At 46.9% G+C, this 21661-nt stretch overlaps 2 protein-coding genes across 5 annotated transcripts; one reads left to right on the top strand and one right to left on the bottom strand.

Moving 5' to 3' along the window:
• Nucleotides 1-5613: 5613 nt before the first annotated feature.
• GNPDA1 (glucosamine-6-phosphate deaminase 1) lies at nt 5614-10813 on the top strand. The gene is made up of 6 exons (XM_082324361.1): nt 5614-5866; nt 5935-6036; nt 7132-7314; nt 7950-8134; nt 8818-8992; nt 9280-10813. The coding sequence occupies exons 1-6, from the start codon at nt 5743-5745 to the stop codon at nt 9375-9377; spliced, it is 867 nt and encodes a 288-aa protein (XP_082180487.1). The 5' UTR covers nt 5614-5742; the 3' UTR covers nt 9378-10813.
• Nucleotides 10814-12098: 1285 nt separating this feature from the next.
• RNF14 (ring finger protein 14) lies at nt 12099-20492 on the bottom strand. Of its 4 annotated transcripts, none has more exons than XM_082324360.1 (9): nt 20409-20492; nt 19429-19632; nt 18744-18925; nt 18069-18220; nt 17206-17733; nt 16553-16781; nt 15684-15856; nt 14969-15099; nt 12099-13725 (listed from the first exon to the last, which is right to left on the bottom strand). In XM_082324360.1, exons 3-9 carry the CDS (start codon nt 18895-18897, stop codon nt 13668-13670), a joined length of 1425 nt encoding a protein of 474 aa, XP_082180486.1. In that variant the 5' UTR covers nt 18898-18925; nt 19429-19632; nt 20409-20492; the 3' UTR covers nt 12099-13667. The 4 variants fall into 4 exon arrangements, with proteins under 4 accessions (XP_082180486.1, XP_082180483.1, XP_082180485.1 ...); XM_082324357.1 differs by having other exon boundaries at nt 18744-18906; XM_082324359.1 differs by having other exon boundaries at nt 18744-18906; nt 20402-20429.
• Nucleotides 20493-21661: the final 1169 nt, after the last annotated feature.

Here is a 21661-nt window from a genome sequence, read left to right as displayed (position 1 = left end):
AATCTCTCCTGCAGTAAGAAGCTGGCTGATGACACGCACGGATTTACTTGCCATTGAGGTGGGATTATATCCCTAAGTAAGGCTATAGCCACGGTGATAATTAGCTGTACACTGATTGACTTGGATGTCGTAGAGACTAAAATAAGAAGCAACCTGCACATGTCCTCAGAAAAGATGCTGCAAAGTATCCTGAAGAAATGGTGAAACAGTTTGTGTCACAGCCATTTTGGGGCCAGCTGGAGGCAAATCACCACCTAATTAGGCCATCTAGGCTGAGCAAAACTAATTCAGGAGGGGTAATGGCAATTTCTTCCAGCTGCTTTCTGTGTACTTCTTTTATTTTATTAGGTGGGGAAGCTCTGTAGAAAGATGATGCTGTGGTTACAGTGCATGACTGGTTCTGCATTCATTTCCCACAGGGTTTTAGGCAAATCACTTCCTGCCTCTGTGGTTTTTGATTTGTCCTCCAGTGCAAAATCTCTTTTCTCCCAAGAGACGTTCCGAAGCTTGAAGTCATTGCTTTTTAGTGACTTCTGCACGGGATGTGCTGTGAAAGTATTTGAAAGTAACTGAAAGTATTACAGAATTGCAGTACAGCAAGTCTTCTGAAATCCTAGCGCTGTACAAGTCTTCCTTTAATTATTGTGTATGACTGAGCAATGAAGGGAACACTTTTAATCTACACTTTGTAATAAATATTGAACTCTAAAAGCTAAGTAATAAACCTCAAAGGCAGGGCATTTTAAAGCTAGACTAATAAGAAATAAGCAGGACATTTAAACTAGATCTTTCTTCTAGTCTGTTACTGCTAAATGACCCAATTAAGAAAAAAGCAAAGACAAAACATTCACAGAAGCTAGTGGGTCAAATTGTACCTGTGAAGCTCTCCCGTTTAATAGCTTAATCGTATGCAAGCAGGCTGCAACTGGCAGGTTAAGAAAAAGTACAAGTGACAGTGAAGTGTTGTTCACGAAAAGGCTGGATTACCCACCCATTCGCAATGCTGGGCTCAAGGAAGACGGAAACTTTATTACGAGTCTGATCCAAAGACTGCTGGTATCAACAGAAACTTCACCGTGCTGCCCACGCACAGAACCTCGACAGGGTGCTGGGAGCCGGGCTGGGAGCTGAGCTGTTGCTATCTGCGTGGTTCCTTCCGTCCCAGTACCTGTTTGGAGTGTTCACTGGTTGCCTGTACATTTACACTCCTACTAAAAAAACAACTTTTTTGTCATCAACTATAAATAATAAAGTGAGTAGTGTTCCTGTGCCCCCAGAGGCATACATACTTAATATGCAAGGAGTGGAATCATAGGGCTTGGATATACATGTATGCTGTGTCTTGTTTTCACACTGTGGAATAACATCCTGAATCATAGTTTTATATCCTGCATTATTGTATATCCTGCATTATAGTTGTATAATTAGGCTGAAGAGATTTGTTAAGGATTAATAAATGTTGTCTAACAGATGTTCCTCCCCAAAACATCACGCAAGATTTCTGCAACGGTGAAAATGTAAAGGAAGGAGAAGCAGCAGGAGATGGGTCTCTCATATGTATTTAACTTTGATACAGCTGTCAATTATGTCTAGGAATTTACTGATATGAAATTAGTTTTACTTTGAGACACGACTATATACCTTGATGCTCTTCAGTTTCTTACTATTTTTTACTTGGTACCATTTTGTATTTGAATCTTCTTTTAGCTTTTTGCTGGTTCAAAGCTTTATTGCCACAGTAGAGTGGTATTCCCATCTCAGTTTGGTTTAAAACCATGTTACTGATGTATCTACAGTAGGTCAGGGCCTCACTCGGTCTTTCTGGTCTTGCTGCCTCTTCAGAGAAACAGAATCGGCGATGACCACAGTCTGTGCAAGCACGAACCCCAGCCGTTTCACAGGCAGCATGCCTTTGCACCTCTGGATGTGCCTGCCTTTATGCCACCCGGTCAAACGTGCTCCGACACGGCCTCTAAAAGCCCATGGGGGCCCTGGTGCGAAGCCCCACGACAGCCCCTGGCCAAGGAAGCTGCACCCCACCTCGCCCAACCTCGGCAGCCGGCAGGTTCCCCGGCACGGCAGATGCAGGCGTGGATCTCTGTAGGCAGCTTTGAACACACACACGCATACACACAGCTGTAATTTTCTGTGACTGTTTGTTGTAACAACAAAAGCTGCTCGGTCACGTCGGGTCTGCTGTAAGGAGGAGTACCTACACAGCGAGCACAACCGCCGTGCTCTGACAGCCCAGGCAGAGCTACTCGTAAGCAGTGCCTTGTTTACTGGTGCGCAAAATTATGCCCCAATAAGCCACGAGTATTGCAAGAAAGGGAAATAAAGATAGCAGCAGCAGCAAGATGGAAGACTTCCCCAACGAGACTTCTCCTTTCCTGAGATTCAGCAGCAGAACTGAGGTTCAGACTATCGAGTGATGAAGACGAGTTTGTGCTGACTGTGGACAGGGCACGGCAGACGGCTGAGCTCCGCATTGCCTTCATCTAGCACAGCTAACTCCCTTAGAGCTGGGTTTTTGGAGCCCTCACTCACTGATTTCACCAGTGATCTTTGTCACTCCCATTATTTCTTCAGCCTACTGGAGAAATCACAATTAACCAATGGATAATTTAATCTTGCTGTCCAGATTAAGTCCCTTACTGCATAGCCTAGCAGTTTTTAACCTGGTGAGGACTGAAGCTCTGCCAGTTTTCCCATAGGAGCCTCGTCTGCAAAAACGCGAAGGGACTGGCATGTGTGCTCTCCGGAGCTGCCTGCTCGTGCACCACCCTAGCGCATCGGCTTGCTGTGACCCCCCAACATACTCCCAGCGGGGATTTGGGTGCTGCTGGGAGAGCTAAGCAGTGAGCAGCGCTTACAGAAAAGAGCAGCTCCCCTCCAGATCTATCCAATGTGGAATCTCGTTTCTCCTTTTCTTATAAATAGGGGTGAGAAGGTAAGTGGAACATGCTGGAGCAGGAAGAGGTGACAGATGGTGGATATTAAAAAGACTCTTTAATTACAGGACTTGGAGAGAGTGTCCTTTATGGAGATAATTTTTTAATTGTTGCTTTTTTTAGGAAAAAAATCCCAGTGCTCCCAAGCAGTTCCTGGTAGCAAAAGTCCTGGTCTCTGAGCGCTGTTGACTCTAATCATTTCAACACAGAGAAAAAGAAAATGCTGTGCTTGTTAGAACTCCTTAGTTAAACTTCAACTTCTTCTGCAGAGAAGTGTTTGTTTCCTTCCATCTGCTGCCTTTGCAAGGAAGGAAAATCAGCCTGTTCAGATACCAGGAAGTTCTTCAACATTTGAACAGCTAGCTGTAAACGCAGAAACAATAACAAGCATAAATTATCATACCTAAAAATACCCTGCATGCTAGTCACACATATAACCCAGCCCTGGAGCAATTCCTAAGTAACATAAGACTGCATGAAGTATGCAGATACACGGGATGTGGGCAGAGCAGGGCAGCTGTGGCGGCAGATGCACGTGCCTGGCTCTCTTGCACCGTTGTAGTTTTTTCCTCTCATCAAAACATGTTTTGCTTTTACTGGGAGCTGCCGGCCACCTCCTACGTCTTTGTGCACCAAAGGCACTTGCACAGGAGATTAAAGTGAGAGCCAGACCCTTTGCAATCGACAGAGACCCATAGCATTTGAATTTAAATGAAATCCATCCTGACATTTGGGCTGTGTGAGCAGCGTGGTAGGATGCTGTAAGGCTGATCCTCAAATGCAGCAGCTCTCCGTACCTCCGAGGGGGCAAAGTGCAGTAAAGAAGGCAAGGCAGGCGGCAGGGGAGGGGGTGCTGGCTGTCCACAGGCCACCCTGATGGCAGACAAACCCTGCAGGCCACCCCAGGCAGGGACATGGTTGTTGCCCTACAGCTCACTGCTGTGGGAAGTCCACGGTGTCTCTTGCAATCAATTCCAATGCAGTCGGTGCCTCCAGTATTTGCTTTTCAGACATCTCCGAGCCCTCGCTGTGTTGCCATGGTAACGCTGAGTGATCCAATGTGGGTTATTTGCAGAATCGAGGTGCTGGTGCATTCTGCCTTCCGAGCCTTGCAGCAGTTTTTGCTTTGCACACCAGAAGCTGCAGGTGTGCTGCAGTAACGGTGATGTGTCCTTCACCACAGCTCCCACGCCGGCATGCAGGTCAGGAGGTCCGCTCACCAGATTCCCTTCGTGCCGGCAGTACCTGCCGAATGGACCAGAGCGGCCCCAGGATGGGAAGTGTTCAGGCCTCAGCCAGGTCCCTGCTACCCCTCCATCCCAGTGGAGGCACAGCCCCCCGTTCAGTCGGCACCTCTGTCCCGTGCCGATGAATCCACAGGCGCTGTAATTCCTGCCAGTGTCCACGGGACTGATGGGTCTAACACAGCAGTACAACCCCGATGGGAAAAGTGGAAAAGCTGTCTCACACAGAGCCAAAGCCCAGGCTGCCCTGCACTGCAGGAGAGCAGAGGAGGATGCTGCTGTCAGCTCTTCACCCAGCACTACAGCCACCAAAATACTTTCCTGCCTGCTGGCTAACCGCTGCTGATGGAAACACACGGCGCTTTCAATTTATTTTGTCTCTGTGGCCTAAAACTCTTCCCGTGTCCAACCACAGCCGTCTGGCTATGGCCCATCACACTCATCATTCCCCATCCAACTGCAAACCAAGCCAGGACTTCTCAGCATCCAGGATAAGACAGTATCAGGAGCACTCAGTCTAGCCAGGTTGTTTAAATTATTAAAATAAGAAGGAAAAGCACAGGCTGGTTCCTAGCAAAGCAATTTGTATATTATTCTTTCTTCTAATGAAAGTAAAAAGCTGTCTAACTGAAGTAAGAGCTTTGCATCTCAACAATGAACCAAGACTTTGCAAGGAGAGGTCGGGCACGTTTCCATCACAGCTTGAGGGCAGCTGGAGGAAGAGCAGAAACATCTTTTTGGGATACCACTGCTGTCAGGAGCAGCAGAAACATCCGCAGGTGGAGGGGCTCTGCCCCTGCAGCCGAAGCCCCTGAAGCACCCCGACGTGCCCTGACGCGGGTCCCTACAAAATGCTTGGAGTGCGAGAGCTGCTTGTTCCCGCCCGGGACACGGCTCACGGCCTCGCGTCAGGGATGGCGGGTGGCTGCCAGGCACCCGGAGCGGCTGAAGGGCCGAGTCGGGTGGATCCCTGCAGCGATGGGGACACCGCCGGAGAAGCAAGAAGGAATAAGGGCATTTAAAGGTCTAATTGCCTTTTTAACACATCTGGGGAAAACGCGGGTTCCCAAAAGCTTTGTCCAGGCATAAAGCACATTTCCAGTGTTCATAACTTCGGTTCATTTGCACAGATGACGAGCAGCCCAAGCACTGGGTGTATTTAACCACTTCTCTGAATTCTAACCCTAAATTCTGACCCTGCGGTCCCCCCGGCCGCGGGGGCCGGGCACGGCGGGGCCCGCTCCTCCCGCCCCGCGGGGCTGCGGCGCCCGGAGCCGCCCGCGGGGCTCCTGCGGCGAGCGGCCGCCGTGAGGGGCCGGGCCCGGCGCTCGGCGCTCACCGCCCACCGGCGGGGCGGGCGCGGAGGGCGGCCCGGGCGGTGCTGCTGCCTCGGCCCCGCCTGCCGAGGGGATCCCGGGGCGGCGGCGGCGGCGGCAGGCAGGCAGGCAGGCAGGCAGGTAGGTGAGCGGGGCGGCGGCGGTAAGATGGCGGCGTAGCGGCGCTCCTCAGCTCGGCTCCCGCCCTGCCAGGCGGCGCCCGGCCCCGCCATGAAGCTCGTTATCCTGGAGACGTACGCGCAGGCCAGCGAGTGGGCCGCCAAGTACATCCGCAACCGCATCGTCCAGTTCGGACCCGGACCCGGGCGCTTCTTCACGCTGGGGCTGCCCACAGGTGGGTGTCGGGGCCGGGGCCCCCTCCCCGGGGCCCCTCCCGGGGCTGAGGCGGCGGCTTCCCCGCAGGCAGCACGCCGCTGGGCTGCTACAGGAAGCTGGTGGAGTACTGCCGGAACGGGGACCTCTCCTTCCAGTACGTGAAAACCTTCAACATGGACGAGTACGTGGGTGAGTGCCCGCACACACGAAGCGTCTGGCTTTCGTTGTCCGCTCTGCTGCATATCGCAGTCTCTGTCGGGACGGCGGGGATGTCCGGTTCCCGAGGCGGGGCCGCCGGCGGGGCTGATGGGCCCGGCGCCCCGTGCCGCGGCCCGAGGGTCCTGTCAGGCCTGGGGGTGCAGGCAGCCCCCCTGCAGAAGAGTCAAGGTGCGAAGGATAAAGTCTGCGTTAGCCGAGGGAGTTAACAGGGACAATTTTAAAACCCGTGTAGGAAATATTAAAGAGTATCAGGCGTTGCCTGGTATTACACGCACTAGACACTGCTCGTGTTTTACCTGAAGTTAGCTATTGATCAGCTAAGGATCCATCTTACCATTGCAGTCTGAGATAGCGTGCAATATTAACTACCACCTTTGCTCTGGGATTATAAAGGTCACTTTAGCTCCAGGTCTCTTATAAAGACCGACGTGTTACCTGTCCGAGTGCCCTTCCACAACCGACATGCACTGCTGTTAAGATAGCAGAGCACCGTTTAGTTTATGAAGCTGTGATGAAATAGCCTCTTCAGAAGAAAAAGTACAAAGAGATTAATGGGCAAGCCTAAAGCTCCAAAGGTGAAAAGCATACAGGCTAAATATTTGCTAATGCTAATTTTACTTTGGCCAAGAAGTTTTTCTGTGAACAACCCTAATCCAGCAGCATTAGGGAATAGGCAGTGCAGTGTGGTTTATAGCATTCAAGGGGAAAAAAAAAATGCAGTAAGTTATTTCCCAGGCTTCTGCACAGTTTTTTAATTGTTCTTGCTAATACAAATGGGTAAGAATGCTAAAAAGGTAGTAACAGATGAGGCACAGTGCATGCCTGCTTGTCTGGAGCATCCATGGCATGTTAGTATGAGCATCTGTCTTATAGGAGCTATTGTGATTGATTTAATTTTGCTATTTAGGGAAATAAAAACAACTTATGAAAGTTGAGGGAGTGACAAGTGACAGACACAGAAAGCAGTGCTCTATGACCAAGGGCACCACAAGGGCGTATAGGTGGTTTATGTTACGTGTGATATTCTTTCCGTTGGTCTTAGTCCCGTGCATGCTCTGTTACCAGGTCTCCCAAGGGATCACCCGGAAAGTTACCATTCCTTCATGTGGAATAACTTCTTTAAGCATATTGACATCTCGGCAGAAAACGTTCACATTTTGGATGGAAATGCACCTGATCTACAGGCAGAGTGTGACGCATTTGAGGATAAAATCAAAGCAGCTGGAGGAATTGAACTCTTTGTTGGAGGTGAAAACCTGAAGGACTGGCGGTCTCTAAACACTGGCAGGAAGCACTGCCTTTCCTCCACCAGCTATCTCAGTTATTATCAGGAGAGTTCATTTTCAGTGCAGTTCAGTGGATTTGCAGTGAAAGCCAGCCCGTACACCATCGCCCTGGGCGCTCGTGTGCTGGCAGCCTTGTCTTCCAATGTACTGCTCCCCCAGGTTTAAGTATTTCAATCCAGTAAGTGAATTGTTCAGGGAACGATTACCAGGAGAAACAGGCAGGGCTAGAATTGTACCGAATACAAAATGTATTACAATTGCCAGTGCTAACAGGAAACTGCTAGGGTGTCCTCTGAGCCGACGGGAGCCCAACGCAAGCTTTTCCCATCAGTTTGCCTTGAGATTCTGCCATCTCCTTGTTGTCTTGTTGTCCCAGCACAATTAGGGAAGAGTCTTTGTTGGCTTCAGAGGGAGCTTTTGCCATCATTCCTACCAGAAGCAAATTTGAGCTTGAGCAGAAAAATTGCAAGTGTTTTTCTTAGATCTGTGTCTATTCCTGAAGCACTGAATGTCCTTTTAATAGGAGTGCTGCTGGCTCTGCTGCCTACAGTAACCGTTACAGCCACTGACCTACTTCTCAAACTGTCTCTGTCACAGGTATTGGCCCAGACGGTCACATTGCCTTCAATGAGCCTGGATCAAGTTTGGTATCCAGGACGCGAGTGAAGACCTTGGCTATGGACACAATATTGGCTAACGCCAGGTTCTTTGATGGTGACCTCTCCAAAGTCCCCACAATGGCTTTGACGGTCGGAGTAGGCACTGTCATGGATGCCAGAGAGGTTAGGAGAAAAGCAGTGACTTCATGCCGTAGCTCTTGAGCGGGGCTTCCTGGAGCAGCTAAAGATTACGCAGTCTTGGAGCAGCAATGCACCCTGCTGGCATAGGCCAGCTTATGCTCTTCCTGCCACAGACAGCTGAATACCTGATCCTCCTGTTCTCTTGCATCCTGCAACACTATGGAAAGGCTCTTGCTCTGGCTTCCACTTTTGCTCTGCTAACACTTACGTTTGTGTAACCCTGCAGTACAGTTGTGATCCCCAGGGAGCTAGAAAGGTTTGGAAGGATGTCTTTGGTTAAGAGTCTCATCTAGGGAAATAACTGCACAAATCACCGGTTGACTTGATGTTAGACCAGCAGATGATTAAAACTGTATGGGATAGCTTTTAATTGAGTCTGTACCTTGATGTATACTTGTTAAGTCTCAGCATATAGGTGCCTAACAGGGAAGCGCAAAGGATCCAAATCATTAAAATGACCCATCAGGCTATGATTTAATTGACAAATAAAATGCAGCCAGAGCAAACAGAATTGCGATACAGTGAAGTGCCTCTGCGGAGGACGACAGAGAGATCCCCCTGTCAGGGACTGGGGCAGCGCTCTCTTAGTTCAGCAGGGTGTGGGTGCGCTCTCTCTCAACGCGTCTTCTAGAGCCTAACTGCCACCTCTGTGTCTCGGAGTCCAGGTGATGATCCTCATCACAGGAGCCCACAAAGCCTTTGCTTTGTACAAAGCCATCGAGGAAGGTGTCAACCACATGTGGACAGTATCTGCCTTCCAGCAACACCCCAACACTGTGTTTGTGTGCGATGAGGATGCCACACTGGAGCTTAAAGTTAAGACGGTGAAATACTTTAAAGGTGAGTGTTTGACCAGACCCAGCAGCTGTTGTACTTCGTTTTTAGGTGGCAAAAGCCACGCTTTGCATTGTATGTTTCTGCTTCATCAACTCCCAAAGGAGTACCTTCCTGAAGTATAACAGCTGAGGTGTACAGCCATAATAAAACCGTAAAGGTAATGCTTAACTGCGTGGGCATGGCAGCAAAGGAACAAGGACTCTGGTAATGCCTAATTTCATTAGCATCCAATGAATGAGAAGTTTGCTTTATTATGTCTACTTAAGTCATCTTTTTACTTGCTACATTAGGTTTAATGCTGGTTCACAACAAGCTCGTGGAGCCCTTATACAGCATGAAGGAGACGGGAGCAGAAAGAAGCCAGTCTAAGAAGCCATACAGCGATTAATCTCTCGCTGTTCAGAGTAATGCTGAACCAGCTTTTCTGTTGAAAACCAGCTGTGAAGAAAGGGAATTGCTGCAGAAATTTATCTCATATTTGTTCTTAAATTAGCAAAATGATTATGTGCTTGCTTCTCTCCATTAAAAAGACAGATGCAACACCTGCCTTAATTAACCAAATGAGGAAGGGATCCAGTATACTGTGTTCCAAACTTCCGCCACTAGCTTATTCTCTGAAAGTCAATGGAGAATGAGTTGTTTAATCTATAAAGCAACTGTAATCGTGGACCGAAGGCCCCAAGACTTAAATGTGAAGATACATCAAAGTACAATGTTGCAGAAACCAAACGGGTAATCGCGTTGGGATGTATTCCTTGCAATTATGACAAGTACCTTTTTGTGTCACTCCCCCTCCGCAATACGCTCTTACATTATAGACATTTAAAATGGGAACTGAGCTTGTTCAGCCTGGAGAAGGGAAAGCTTCAGCATGACCTAGCAGCAGCACGCTTCAGGGCTACGAGGAGGTCATCAGGAAGATGGAGCCAGGCTCGCCTGGGCAGTGTGTGGGGGGAAGATGAGAAGAGACAACGGGGCTTGAGTTGAGACAAGATGGCCAGTCAGGCAGTGGGGCGGGTTCCCCACAGAGGCTGTGCTGTCTCTGTCCTTAAGAAGTTTTCAAGACCTGAGTGGATAAAGCCCTGGCTGAACCCCGCTTGGAGCCAGATGTTGGACTTGAGACCACCTCGGCAAAAGGGAGGCTACAGACAGCATTCATCAGTGCAGTATTAATAATGCAGTACCATTAATGCAGTTAATGGTTAGTTTACGCATCTATATGATTTTATTTGTTGTCACACAAGAAGCCTTACGTGTTCAATTGCAGGATATCATTTTCTACGCCCTGGTGCTTTATGATGTACTACAGGAGGGTAGCTTTGTTCAGATTAAGCATAAATGACTTCTCTCTGTTCGGCTCAGCACTCTGTTATTGTGTCAGCGCAGAGCCTGAAGCAGTAAGTTCTCTCTCCCTCCTTCCCGTGCTTTACATTGCCACAAGGAAATGCCAAATAAGTCTCAAGGGAAACACTCCGTTCCTTCTGGCCGCAGCCTGTGTCTAATTACAGAAGCCCTGCACAGGTGGACAACAGCCTGTACTGGCAAGACCCCACCAATTCTGAAACTTGATTCCTGGGTTTCCTATCAAGTGCTAGCAAGCGAGGGGCAAGACAAACTGGGGAGCATTTATTTTCTTTATGCCGAAATTTTTGTAAGAAAAATGCAGAAATTTATGCAGAAATTTTGTAAGCTGTTGATCTGTAATGTAACTTTCTACAGTAAATGTCTTAATTTTTTCTAAATGGTCACAGTGACTGTATCTGCTGCTCAGTCTCACTGCGCTAGTGAAACATGGAACAGTTTACGTGGCTGGACAGGCCTCGTAACACCATCTTTGAACAGCAACCCCACAACCTTCAAAGCATGAGAAAGACCTGTTATTTTGCACAAAATTTCTCTAGCACCTAGAAGCAAAGCTGTATTGAAAGCAGTTTGGTAGAAACAGCTACTGCTGCTCCCTACTTCAAAGGCTCCCTGCCTCGTCCAGTGTTTGCTGGCAGGTCTGCACCAAACACCCGCCATGGTTCTGTCCTGCCAGGCAGCAGCCATTTCATTTAAAAAGTGGGGATATTTAAAGGAGAAAAGAGGAGGTCACAGCTCTCTACCTGTTACCACAAAATGTCTGCAAATAATCTAATACTCATTCTGTGCATGCACAGAAACGGAGAAAGCGAGGTCTGCAAGAGGGAAAAGTACACGCTGAAGAAGAAACTCTGCGCCCTGTCAGCAGAGTTGCCTGCCTTGCTCTCTCAGGTCCTGGTTTTAGCTCTCCCACCTTTGCAACACCAGCTGCTTGTCCTCTCCTCAGAGGGTCTGTCCTCCTCTGCCTCACTGCAGAATACGGGACAGCCCAGGGGTCCCCGAGTACCCAGAATTCATAGGCACGGGGGGGATATATCACTGTTTCTCCTCTCTCCGCACACAATTCTTGAAAGCAAAATAGTTCATTGCAACACCTTCAAATAGCACTTGAGCTGTGGTAGCTCTGGCAGACGTCCCCAGCCACGGCTTTCCATCCCGACGTACGCTTTGGCCCCCAGGTCCTGCCCTCAGCCCACCTCCGTCCCTGCAGAAGGGCCCTGCCCAGCCTCTGCAGGTTTAAGAGATCAACACCATCTCCTCCATCCGGGCCGGAGAACAGGGTTTAAGCGCATGCGTCTTGTCACAAATACTCCCCATCTGCCCACGTGTGCAGCTTAGTGGGAAGAAAGCCCCTCCAAAAGCAGGCAGCTGTTGGACTCGGCCTGTAGAGTTAAAAATTGTGACCAGAGTGGAAGCTACCGTGGGGACTGCAGCTCAAAGCGGGCTCCATCCAGCGCAGCGTGCCCACAGTAGTGTCACGACAGCCACTGTCTATCAGTTAGGGGCTTGCATCTCCCAGGGAAAACCAGGGCTTTTTGGGCGTGAGGGCACGTTACATACGTAAACCTCCAAACTTCTATCAGCAGAACACGTCCTGCGCCAGCTTCACCCGAGAGCTTTGCACGAGCCCAGGTCCGGTCTCTCTCATTCTGCAGACGACCACGGGAGCGAGCGCCTCGGCCCCGTGGCACGCGGGCACTAGAGGCGATCGCCACCCAGCCGCAGAGCTCTGTCCCGCACGCTGACCTGTGCTGCCATATACGTGCCGTAATGAAGACAAACAGGGAGACAACTATGTTTACTGTCTTAAAGTGAGTTTAGTGCATGTGAAAGGTGCAGGAAATACAATTTAAACCATACACAACGTAAACTTTCCCTACACACTGTCCTGTAGCCTAAACCAAGACAAGAAATCTGCTCTTACCATCTCATCTTTTTAATCACTGCCAATTCTCATAGTACAGACTTTCATCCTCTGCGAAAGGAACTAAATCGGCACTCATTTTGCCCAGATATCCGAGTATAAATGTATTTACTGTCAGTCAAAACTGAGTGAGAGGTGTTCACCTTGAGTTTCTGAAGAGTCTTCCAGCTCCTGAGCTATCCATCTGGACCCTGCTATTTCTTTTGAACACAGCACATGCAGTTTTAATTTCAAAATAAATTTTTAGACCATTCTGCAAGTGGAAGAACTTCCACTAAAAAATTAGTGGTTCACTCCAGTAATTACTTTCATGCTCACAAAACTACTTACTGAGCTTTCAGGGGAAACAATTTGGGTTTTGAAATAATTTGAAGTGCAAGAACAGTGGAAATAAGGGATCTAGTCCAGAAGCAAAACTATCAACTAATCAAATTTCTTATACAAAGAGTTAGTAAAAAATAAATTACTTCATCTGAGAAGGCAAGGTAATTTTCAATATCTTGAAGAATTCAAGTTAATCTCAACTACGTATCCATAAAAATGTGTTTCAATATCTGACTGATACTTTTCACCCTCTCACTGGCCACATACTCAGTTCATTGCCTTAGCACTCATCACTGTCAAAATCAGGAGAGGCGATGGGAGTGAATACAACAGCAACGCTGAGATGAGTCATCAAACTGATTCAAATTTCTGGAAATGGTTGTTGGGTCATTTTCTGCCAAAGCATTCAGGAATGCAAAGACCCAGGCATTACAGCCAGTAAGAAGGGGGTTAGGGATAATGGACTTTAACATCGTTAGAAAGTATCAGTGACAGAGCAATGAGCTGCTTTTCAGAGAAACGGGTCAGGAAATGCTATAGAAACAACAGGCTCAGTTGCTGAACACAGAAGACATTTTCTGTATTGTATCAGAAAACTTCCCCTGTCCAAGCAGCATCACTTAACAGCTCCAGAAAGAACACTACAGCTATAAGAAACTGCCCTAAAACCCACAATGGATACGAGCCAAGACCCTCGAAAGGTCAGTCTCCCTAAAGGAAACCCCCAAATATTTCTATGATTTGAGGCTTCAGTTTTGATTGTTTGCTTTTGAAAAAGGGGCACCTCTTAGTATGTATTTTTCCAGTAATTTTCCAACTTCTGACTGGCTGTATTTGTCTTTAACAAGCGATATGATTACTAGGGCCTTCAATGGTGATCCTGACCACAGGATGGGTAAAATGGTCTCCTTTGGTTTCGGCAACAGCCTCTGAAGTGTGAGTATCCTGCAGTGCAAGGTAGTTATGATTCTTCTATCACGTCATGGAAGTGAAAAGCAAACAAACTTGACACAAAAATTGAAAGTATCTGTCTCTGGTTTGTTCAGCTTTTGTGGCTAGAGAAAGCTACTAGTCTTCATCTTCAGCTTCCCAGAACTCACCATCAATATGCATGGCTTGAAACAATCTGCAAGACAGCCAATAATTTACATCAGGATGTAAAAAACGTAAAATATGTACAAAAAAAGAATCAATCTCAGTGTGACCAAAAATACAAAAGCAGCAAGTTTCACAATTTTTGTCAGTATCATAAAACACTCACACTGCGATCATCAAAGTCAAGTAAAATAAGCTACTCCGTGCTTCTACAGCACATTATACCAGAAGGTTGTACGGCACCTTACAAACACGATGTCTCAAGAAATCCCTGAAAATATTAGTAATCCAAACCATATTAATAGTTACTTAGCATGCTGCTATTCCTAGCTGGTCTTTAGGCAGTATATAATCAGCAGCCGAGCCTGCCTGCTCCAAACAGCTTACAATCTAATCAGACAATACACACCTGGGCAAACAACTATAACATGTAAGTGGGGGGGGGGAACAAAAGGGAAGAAAATGTTTGGGTTTGGTTTTGTTTTTTTTTTTATAAAACAGATAGGCTTAGTCAAGATAGGTAGAGGTTAAGCTGAACTGAAAGAAAAAAGAAAACCAGAAGAAAAACAGAAAGGAAAACAGGGTAGGGAGTGAAAATATCACTGTTGGGAGAAGAAGGATTGCTGAAAAAGAAGGGCTAAGAACAAGGAAAAAAAAATCCTGTCAGCCACATCTATTACAGCAGAATAGATGGTGGAGGATTGAGTAAACTATTGGTATTTTGACTTTTGTATCCAGGCTCTATATATCACAGCGATGGGCACATCACCCAGTGGAATACACACAAGCTTAGAGGCTGCCATTATTACACCTCTCTGACCTGCCTGCCCTTTCATTTGTCCAGATAGCAGCGGCATCCTTTGTCTCTTGATAAATCCTTAACAGTGATGATGTAAGCCAAGTTTGCAGCTTTTTAGAAGCAGCTTTTTCCCCCAAAACCTTGTGTTGTGCTATCATATACCCGAGCATCTGCAAGGAAACATTTCACTAAAGGCTGTCTCTCAGTCAGAGGCAGCAAGTAAAGCATCAGGAATAGGCCCAGAAGACGACTTCAGAATTTTAGAACAAAAGTTCTTAAAAAGCAAAACCATATCCTGAATCACTCCTTATTTTTTTATTGTTAGGTCCTTGTAAGTGTAAATATTTGAGAGAAGAAACCGTGTCTTAAACTGTATACCTACAAATTTCAAGGGAAGAATAATCTGGGAGAGACTGTAAGAAAAAGTATAAAAATGAGTGGTACAGCACTAGAAAAAATACACATAAATACATACCTATTAAAGCATGGGGAAGATGGATCATTGAAGTGCCTGTAGGGGTTCACCCTTGACAGAGACCCCATACAAAGCCAGCAGAAATACTGCATGCAGCCAGTACACGTCATTTTGTTACAGCCATCTAGTTTCTGAGGGGAAGAAAACAAGAAACAGCAATAACAAAATCTGACCACGTCAGTCTTCAGGCCTGTCTCTATATGATAACAGTCCTCAAAAACGCATCAACTAATGAATACATGCTACCCCAACTCTATCGTAACACTGGTATTTTTTCACCGTTCAAAAGAACTAGGAGCTAGAATCACAGAATTGTAAATTGGCTATAATACTAAAAATACTGGAAATTAATATTTTTCTGAAGCTAGTTTTATTTCCTGGCTGTAGTCTGAAACAGCAGTAGCCTGAAACAGATGGAAAACAAAGGGATTCATACGGATCCATAGTCAGCCTGGATCTTTTTAGTACTGGAGTCTGAACAATAGCAGTTGCTGTATTTACCCAAGTCCCTGAGCTCCAGAAACATCACTTCCTTTTCTATATAACAGACAGAAATGGAAAGTTCTTTTACCACTTCATAGAAATTTACCTTCCCGGGTGAACTGGGAGGCTACAAATAAATCTCTGTTCCAGGCTAAATACAGAACTGACTGAATTTATGTTAGTTTCTGTTAAGAGTTACTATGATGCTTCAGCCTTTCCCCTCCATGCGTACCTCTATGTGAGTACCGCAGCAAGGACAAGACTTTGAGTTCTTTTCTAGCCATTCTTTACTCTCCATCTCCTCAAGGGCTTTCTGAATCACTCGTTTGCCATAGCGCTGTTCCAAAAATTTTTTAGTTGCCTCATCTGCTTCTAAATATTCGTTTCGCAAATCCATTAATTTCTCTGAGGAATAAAACAAAACAAAAAAACAACCAACCAAATAAAACAAAACAGCTTTTGTAATATATTATATAAAGAAGTCCAGGTAATAACAGCATAAAGTATTCTCAAAGGAAAATAACATCATTAATTAAAAAGCAAGTAAAACATCAGAATACGTAAGAAAAAGATGAGAACAATAAAACCCCTCTACCTCAAAATTCAACGGTTTTGCACTGCTTCATTATAAAAGAGACCAGTCAATGGAATCAGAAAAAGTCTACAATGTAAAATAAACTGAAAAATGGAAATATTTTTTCTGAACATAAATTTAATGAAACTTTTTCACAGGATTTTGAGGCCAAACAGACAGAGAAGCACCCACCTGATTCCAGTATCAATTCTGACAACAGAAAGTAGTGGATTCACAGGAAAGGGTAAAAAAAAAAAAAAAAAAAAAAAAAGGCACATATAAAATTATTCTTTCCCTGCTATGGCCTCTCAGCATTTGGCAATCAACAGTTTAGGGACCTCCTGAGCTGTGGAGTGTCATCAAAGGAATAATTCTTAATTGCCAGCAACAGACCTACTCCAAATGAAACCGTCTAATCTTTTAGAAAGCTCAAGTAGTAATGAGTTTCCTTGCTTAACTTCTGACTTTGTCTTTTTCACACAAGACTTAATTGTTTCTTGATCCGTTTCTGAAATACGGTGACTCACCCGCAGTAACTTTACACGGAGAGACCCCATGATAAGTCATTTTACAGAGAGTACAAAAAGCATAGTTGCAACGGGAACATATGCCCATGGTGCAACCTGGTTCTTGCATGACTGGTGTCTGACAGCCCGGGCGAGGGCAATACACTACATCCGCCATCAGGTCCAAGCTAGACTGCAGAAGCAGGCGGTCATAACGTGCAAACAGCTGCTCTCCAACCAACTCTTTAACCTAAACAAAGATCGAAGAGAGATTACATGCATCTGAAATTCTGAGCCTGCTAGCTTCAGCAAAAAGCAGTAAAGTCAATGAAAAAGCACCTACAGCTGGGATGAATCCACTTTGTATTCTCCAACAGGTCATGAAAATACTCCTAGAAATGCTATTTTAATAATAATTAATCAAATGAAAAGCATGCAATGTCAAATGCAATGGGACATTAATTCAGGCCTCTGACCAATGCCAGTCCTAACAGAGCGGGCACGATATGTGCCGTGTGATCCAGTTATAACTCTGATGACTCTGTTCGGCTCGGAGTATAAGAAAATTTCCCCAGATATATTCACAATGCTCACCATGAAAAGCCACACCTTGTCTTCTGTAATTATGGGTAACTTACAGAACTCTACCATCACTGCTTGCACACTTCTATTACCTGGCCAGGAGTAGCAACAGAAGAACACTTCGGTTCTGGGCAGTTGAGACAGTGGACCTGACCATCCCTGATCTGTATTTCAAAGTAGTCCTTCAGGCATGCTTTGCAGTATACATGGCTGCACTCGGTGAAGTACATACAGTCACTGCCCAGCTTCTCACAGAAGCAGATATTGCACAAGTACATCTTACTGTTAAAGCACTTCCTCCTCTGAGCCTGATCAAAGTCCAAGATTTCCCTAATCAGACTCGATAAGGATTCCACATCCTGCACAGCTCTTGCATCGATGATTTCTTCTTCAGCTGCTGCAGAGCCTGCTGCACCACCATAATCCTTCTCAGCGTCGAGAGGGACCAAAGGTGTCCTACTCTGCCCATTCCCTTGACGGCACATTTTTAGCTCATATGGGGAAGAAATATTCAGGTAGCTCAGAGTTTCTTCCTTCAGAAACTGCATCCAGGCAAATAAGACCACACAGCCTCGATTCTCTTCCCATACGTTGTCTAAGTGTTTGCAAAGAGCACTGAGCTAAAAAAGAAAAAACAATTCCAGATTTCAGTAAGTTCTGACAACTCGTTACTGTCTTCCTCTCCCACGGTCCCCCTTAGTGCATATTTAGATTTCAGATTCTGGAGTTTTTAATATATACCTAAGATATACATAAAAATAATGCTCATAGATGCAAGTTTTCGTTCCTCAGAATGGTGACCAAATAAAACCACAAGAAGAGCCAACTGAAAGAGCAATGTAACCGTTTATGTCTTAATTTTACTTTCATCTACTACATTAACATCCCCCAGAGCACTGTTAACTCACTCATGATCATAAAAGCTCCGTTAAAATGTTAAAACTGTTTTGCAAACCTGGGCTTGGGAGAGCCATTTTCCACTGAGGGTAAACACCGGTGGGGAGGTTGATGGGTAGTCTGGTGGGAGTTCAAAATTCAGCACGAGGGGAGGCAGAAAGCAAACGGTGTATTCAAACCCGTTGTTCTGGAGGCTTTCTGTGGAATTGCCTGAATCCAAGAGAATTGAGACAGTTTGAGAAATAACAAGAGAATGAAAGCTAATGAACTGTAATGGTTTATGACAGATATCTCTCCTCATTTGATAAACTTCTGGGTTTAAAATGATTTATTCAACCCTAAATAACTAAACTTCGCAGTGCAGTAAAATTTCATGGGGTTGTGTGCAGATGGTTAAATCAGTGAACACCAATACTGTGAACTGTCAGATCCTGCACAAACCAAGAACCTGGAAAGGTTCTTTCCTCAAGGAAAAAAAAAAAAAAAATTATTCCAGAGAAATACTATTACTTATCTCTAACTTGGAAGTTCACTAAAGAGGTTACATGCATGAGGATGAAATCAGCCACACAGCTACAAACCCCAACAATACCACAAGCGCAGCACAGGGTCAGTCGTGGCTTTCCCTGGTCAGTGCTCCTACAGGTCGCTGAGCAGCAGCCATCTAAGCACGTACCAGAAAATCAGCTTGGTAAGAACTAATTTCGGGATAAAATAAAACATCTCAACTCACCACTCACAAAAATTTTGAAGTTTTGGGGCAACTCCAGACAAATTCTTGTTTCTCCTCCTTGGGCAGAGTCAGCTCTCTTAAACTCATCTTCGTCATAAATGCTAGCCAAAGCCAGCAGCTCATCCTCCTGAGCTTCTTTGTCTTCTGAAGACATCTAAATTTTCTGTGGAGTTAACACCACTCTACAAGATCAATTGAGTTAACGCCTCCTATTCAAATTATTAATTTAGGGTATCTATTTTATGCTACTATAAGAAGATTTAGAAACCCAAGTAACTGATATAAAAGAATATAAAATATAATTAAGCTTTTTTACAGGTTGAGAAAATATTGGTAGCTATATAAAACAAAACAACAGCTTAACACAGCACTGAAAAGTCAAAAAGCAAAGTGTTAGTGGCTAAAGACAGCTGTAAGGGGGAAAATAGTGAAATACACTGATGGCAAGTGACAGAGAGACAGTTCATTAATGTTTGAAGGGGAGAAGAGACCAAAAAACAAGAAAAAGGCATTAGTATCTCTCATCCACGGTTCTAAAATAAACAAACAAAAAGCCCCATTTATGATTTAAGTTATTGAAGATATCAAGAAGAAGCTTCCAATCCTACAGAGGCATCTTGCAGACGCATTGCTATACCATTTCAGTTCTAGGTTTGGGGAAACAAAGCGAAGTGTAATGGCTTACCTTTTTATTCACAACTGCACACTGGCAAAGTTGTAGGTACTGGTTACTGAGCAAGGAGAGCCACGTTAGCAGGGCCAGAGCAGGGCCCCTGATCATTCCTCTGGGAGAACGGGAGGTGATAAACTTTTTCTCACATAAGGCATGAAAAATGTCGACTTTGTCGTCAAAGTGCATATGGTTATGGCACCGGTACTTCTGCGCTGCCTGTAGCCAAGCAAACAAACAAGCGCTCAGAGGGATTAAAGGCCCCTCCGTGCTTTTATCACGAATGCTAACAAACACTTCATTTGAGCAGACACGCTCAGTAATTCAGAACAATCTTTTTACAGCTCTAATAGCAGTAACTCATTTATACGTATGAGCTGCGATTGCTGCAATTCCGACTGTGACCTGGACTAACTCAGGAGCCCGGTGAGGGCCCCACTGAAGTCACCAGAGATCCCACCCTGCTGCTTCCCCCCACGCCATGCAGGGAGATTATTCGCTGCTAGACAGCAAAGAAGAGGCAGCCCTTCCAAACAAGCAGCGTGGGGAAGAAAAACATAACCAAAAAACATACGAGGAGCAGTGGAAAGAACTAAAAAAAAAAGCCGAATTTTCAGGTCAAGCTCCCCCACGCGAGCAGCTGTACAACTGGTATTTCAGTTCCAACCGTTCCCATCGAACGCACCGCCCAACGCCTGCCGGCAGCTCTGGGCACGCCACGGGGAGCTCCAGCAGCCGCCCCCGCCGCAGCCCGACCCCGGGGCCCTCAGCCCGACCCCGGGGCCCTCAGCCCAACCCCGGGGCCCTCGGCCCGCCCGGGGCGAGGCCGCGCGGGGCAGAGGGAGGCCCAGGCCGCACCGGGCGCTCCGCAGCCCACACGCCCAGCGCTGCCGGCCGCCGCCCCGCGTCCCTGCGGCACCGCGCGGCCTGCTCCTCCGCCCGGCCCGGCCCGGCCCCCCGCTGCCAGGCGCGGCCCGCCCCGCCTCACCCGTTACCTCAGCCGCGGCCGCAGGCGTGCAGGCCCGGGGACGGCGAGGCGGGGCGCGGCCGGGCGCAGCCCAGCCCCTCACGGCACGGCCCGGCCGGCGCCGCGGCTGAGCAGGCGCGGGGAGGAGCGAGGAGGGGAAGGGCCGCCCCCGGTAGCACCCGCCGCCCCGCGCCGCCGCAGCGCCCCCGGCGGCCGGGAGGGACGGCAGCGCCCGGCCGGGGGCCGGGGCCGCGGCCCGGGGAGCGCCGCGCAGCCCGGCCGAGGCGCGGGTTCCCGGGGAAGGGCCGAGCGCTGCCGCCCGAGGAGCCGCCCCGGCCGCGGAGCTCAGGGAACGCCGCCGAGGCCAGGCTGCCGCTCGCCGCCCCGCCTGGTGCCCTCAGCGGGTGCAGAGCCCCCGGGCAGCCTTTGGCTCGCTTCGCTAAGCGGGGTTTGCATCGACATCCGTACAGCACAGCTTCACCCTCCTCAGCGAGAACGGCGCTAACGCCGCTGTGCAGCGCCTCGAGTCACGGAGGAGGAGACCCTTCCGTCGACCCCGACACCGCTTTCTCTTCATTGCAATCAACAGCTGGAGAAGGTGATCCAGTAGAATCCAGTGCATTTATTTCTTGTAATATCTGAACGGGTGTTTCAGCTTTGGATTTTAACACATACAAATTAATGTTTGCAAGTTTAATGACAATCAGTACTAGAAGCAAATCATTGTATAAAGCTCATAGAAAAAAAATGCCGAATGAGTCAGGTCTTCCTTTTCCTGGGAAAAAAAAAAAAAAAAAACAAAAAAGCCAAAAGCCCAAGCATTCCAAATGAAGGCCTCATGGAAGCAAGCATACCTCCTTCAGAAAAAGTTATGAACAAGTCAGAATCGGCCGTCAGCGTAGGCAGCTGAAATACAAGTATTCATTCTTTCTACAAGCAGCTAATTTAACTAGAGACAAAAAGTTTACATGGCCTAATTAGCTGGGGAGTTCGCCAGGAATACATTTTCATAGCTAAGAGCACATTCATAGTCTGATCTGCAAGAGCGCGCAGTTGCTACTCTACCTATCAGGTAAGTGAATCAGTCATCCATGACGTGAGGGCACCAGCTACGGAATAAATGTATGATACTACCACCCACTGCTTTGCAAACCTCATGGAGCTATGAACTGTTCAAGTGCAAGTCAAAATAAATCCAGAGCAGCGCATTACCACTAAAACAAGGGCTAGATTAAGATGAGCAAATGAAAGACTGGTTCAGGCTCTCCCCCCTTATCTTTT

Source organism: Platalea leucorodia, assembly GCF_965183815.1.
Source record: "Platalea leucorodia genome assembly, chromosome: 11".
Classification (NCBI taxonomy): domain Eukaryota; kingdom Metazoa; phylum Chordata; class Aves; order Pelecaniformes; family Threskiornithidae; genus Platalea; species Platalea leucorodia.
This window is presented reverse-complemented; position numbering and strand designations above follow the sequence as displayed.

What these genes read in the sequence shown, in the direction of transcription:
- GNPDA1 (XM_082324361.1), top strand. Translation starts at nt 5,743, where the DNA reads ATGAAGCTCGTTATCCTGGAGACGTACGCGCAGGCCAGCGAGTGGGCC. An exon ending in AATTGAACTCTTTGTTGGAG is followed by an intron (nt 7,315 to 7,949) that starts GTGAAAACCTGA and finishes TCTCTGTCACAG; the next exon opens with GTATTGGCCCAGACGGTCAC. An exon ending in GACGGTGAAATACTTTAAAG is followed by an intron (nt 8,993 to 9,279) that starts GTGAGTGTTTGA and finishes TTGCTACATTAG; the next exon opens with GTTTAATGCTGGTTCACAAC.
- RNF14 (XM_082324360.1), bottom strand. Translation starts at nt 18,897, where the DNA reads ATGTCTTCAGAAGACAAAGAAGCTCAGGAGGATGAGCTGCTGGCTTTG. An exon ending in TCCGTGTAAAGTTACTGCGG is followed by an intron (nt 15,857 to 16,552) that starts GTGAGTCACCGT and finishes TTTATTCCTCAG; the next exon opens with AGAAATTAATGGATTTGCGA. An exon ending in TCTTCCCCATGCTTTAATAG is followed by an intron (nt 13,726 to 14,968) that starts GTATGTATTTAT and finishes GCTGTCTTGCAG; the next exon opens with ATTGTTTCAAGCCATGCATA.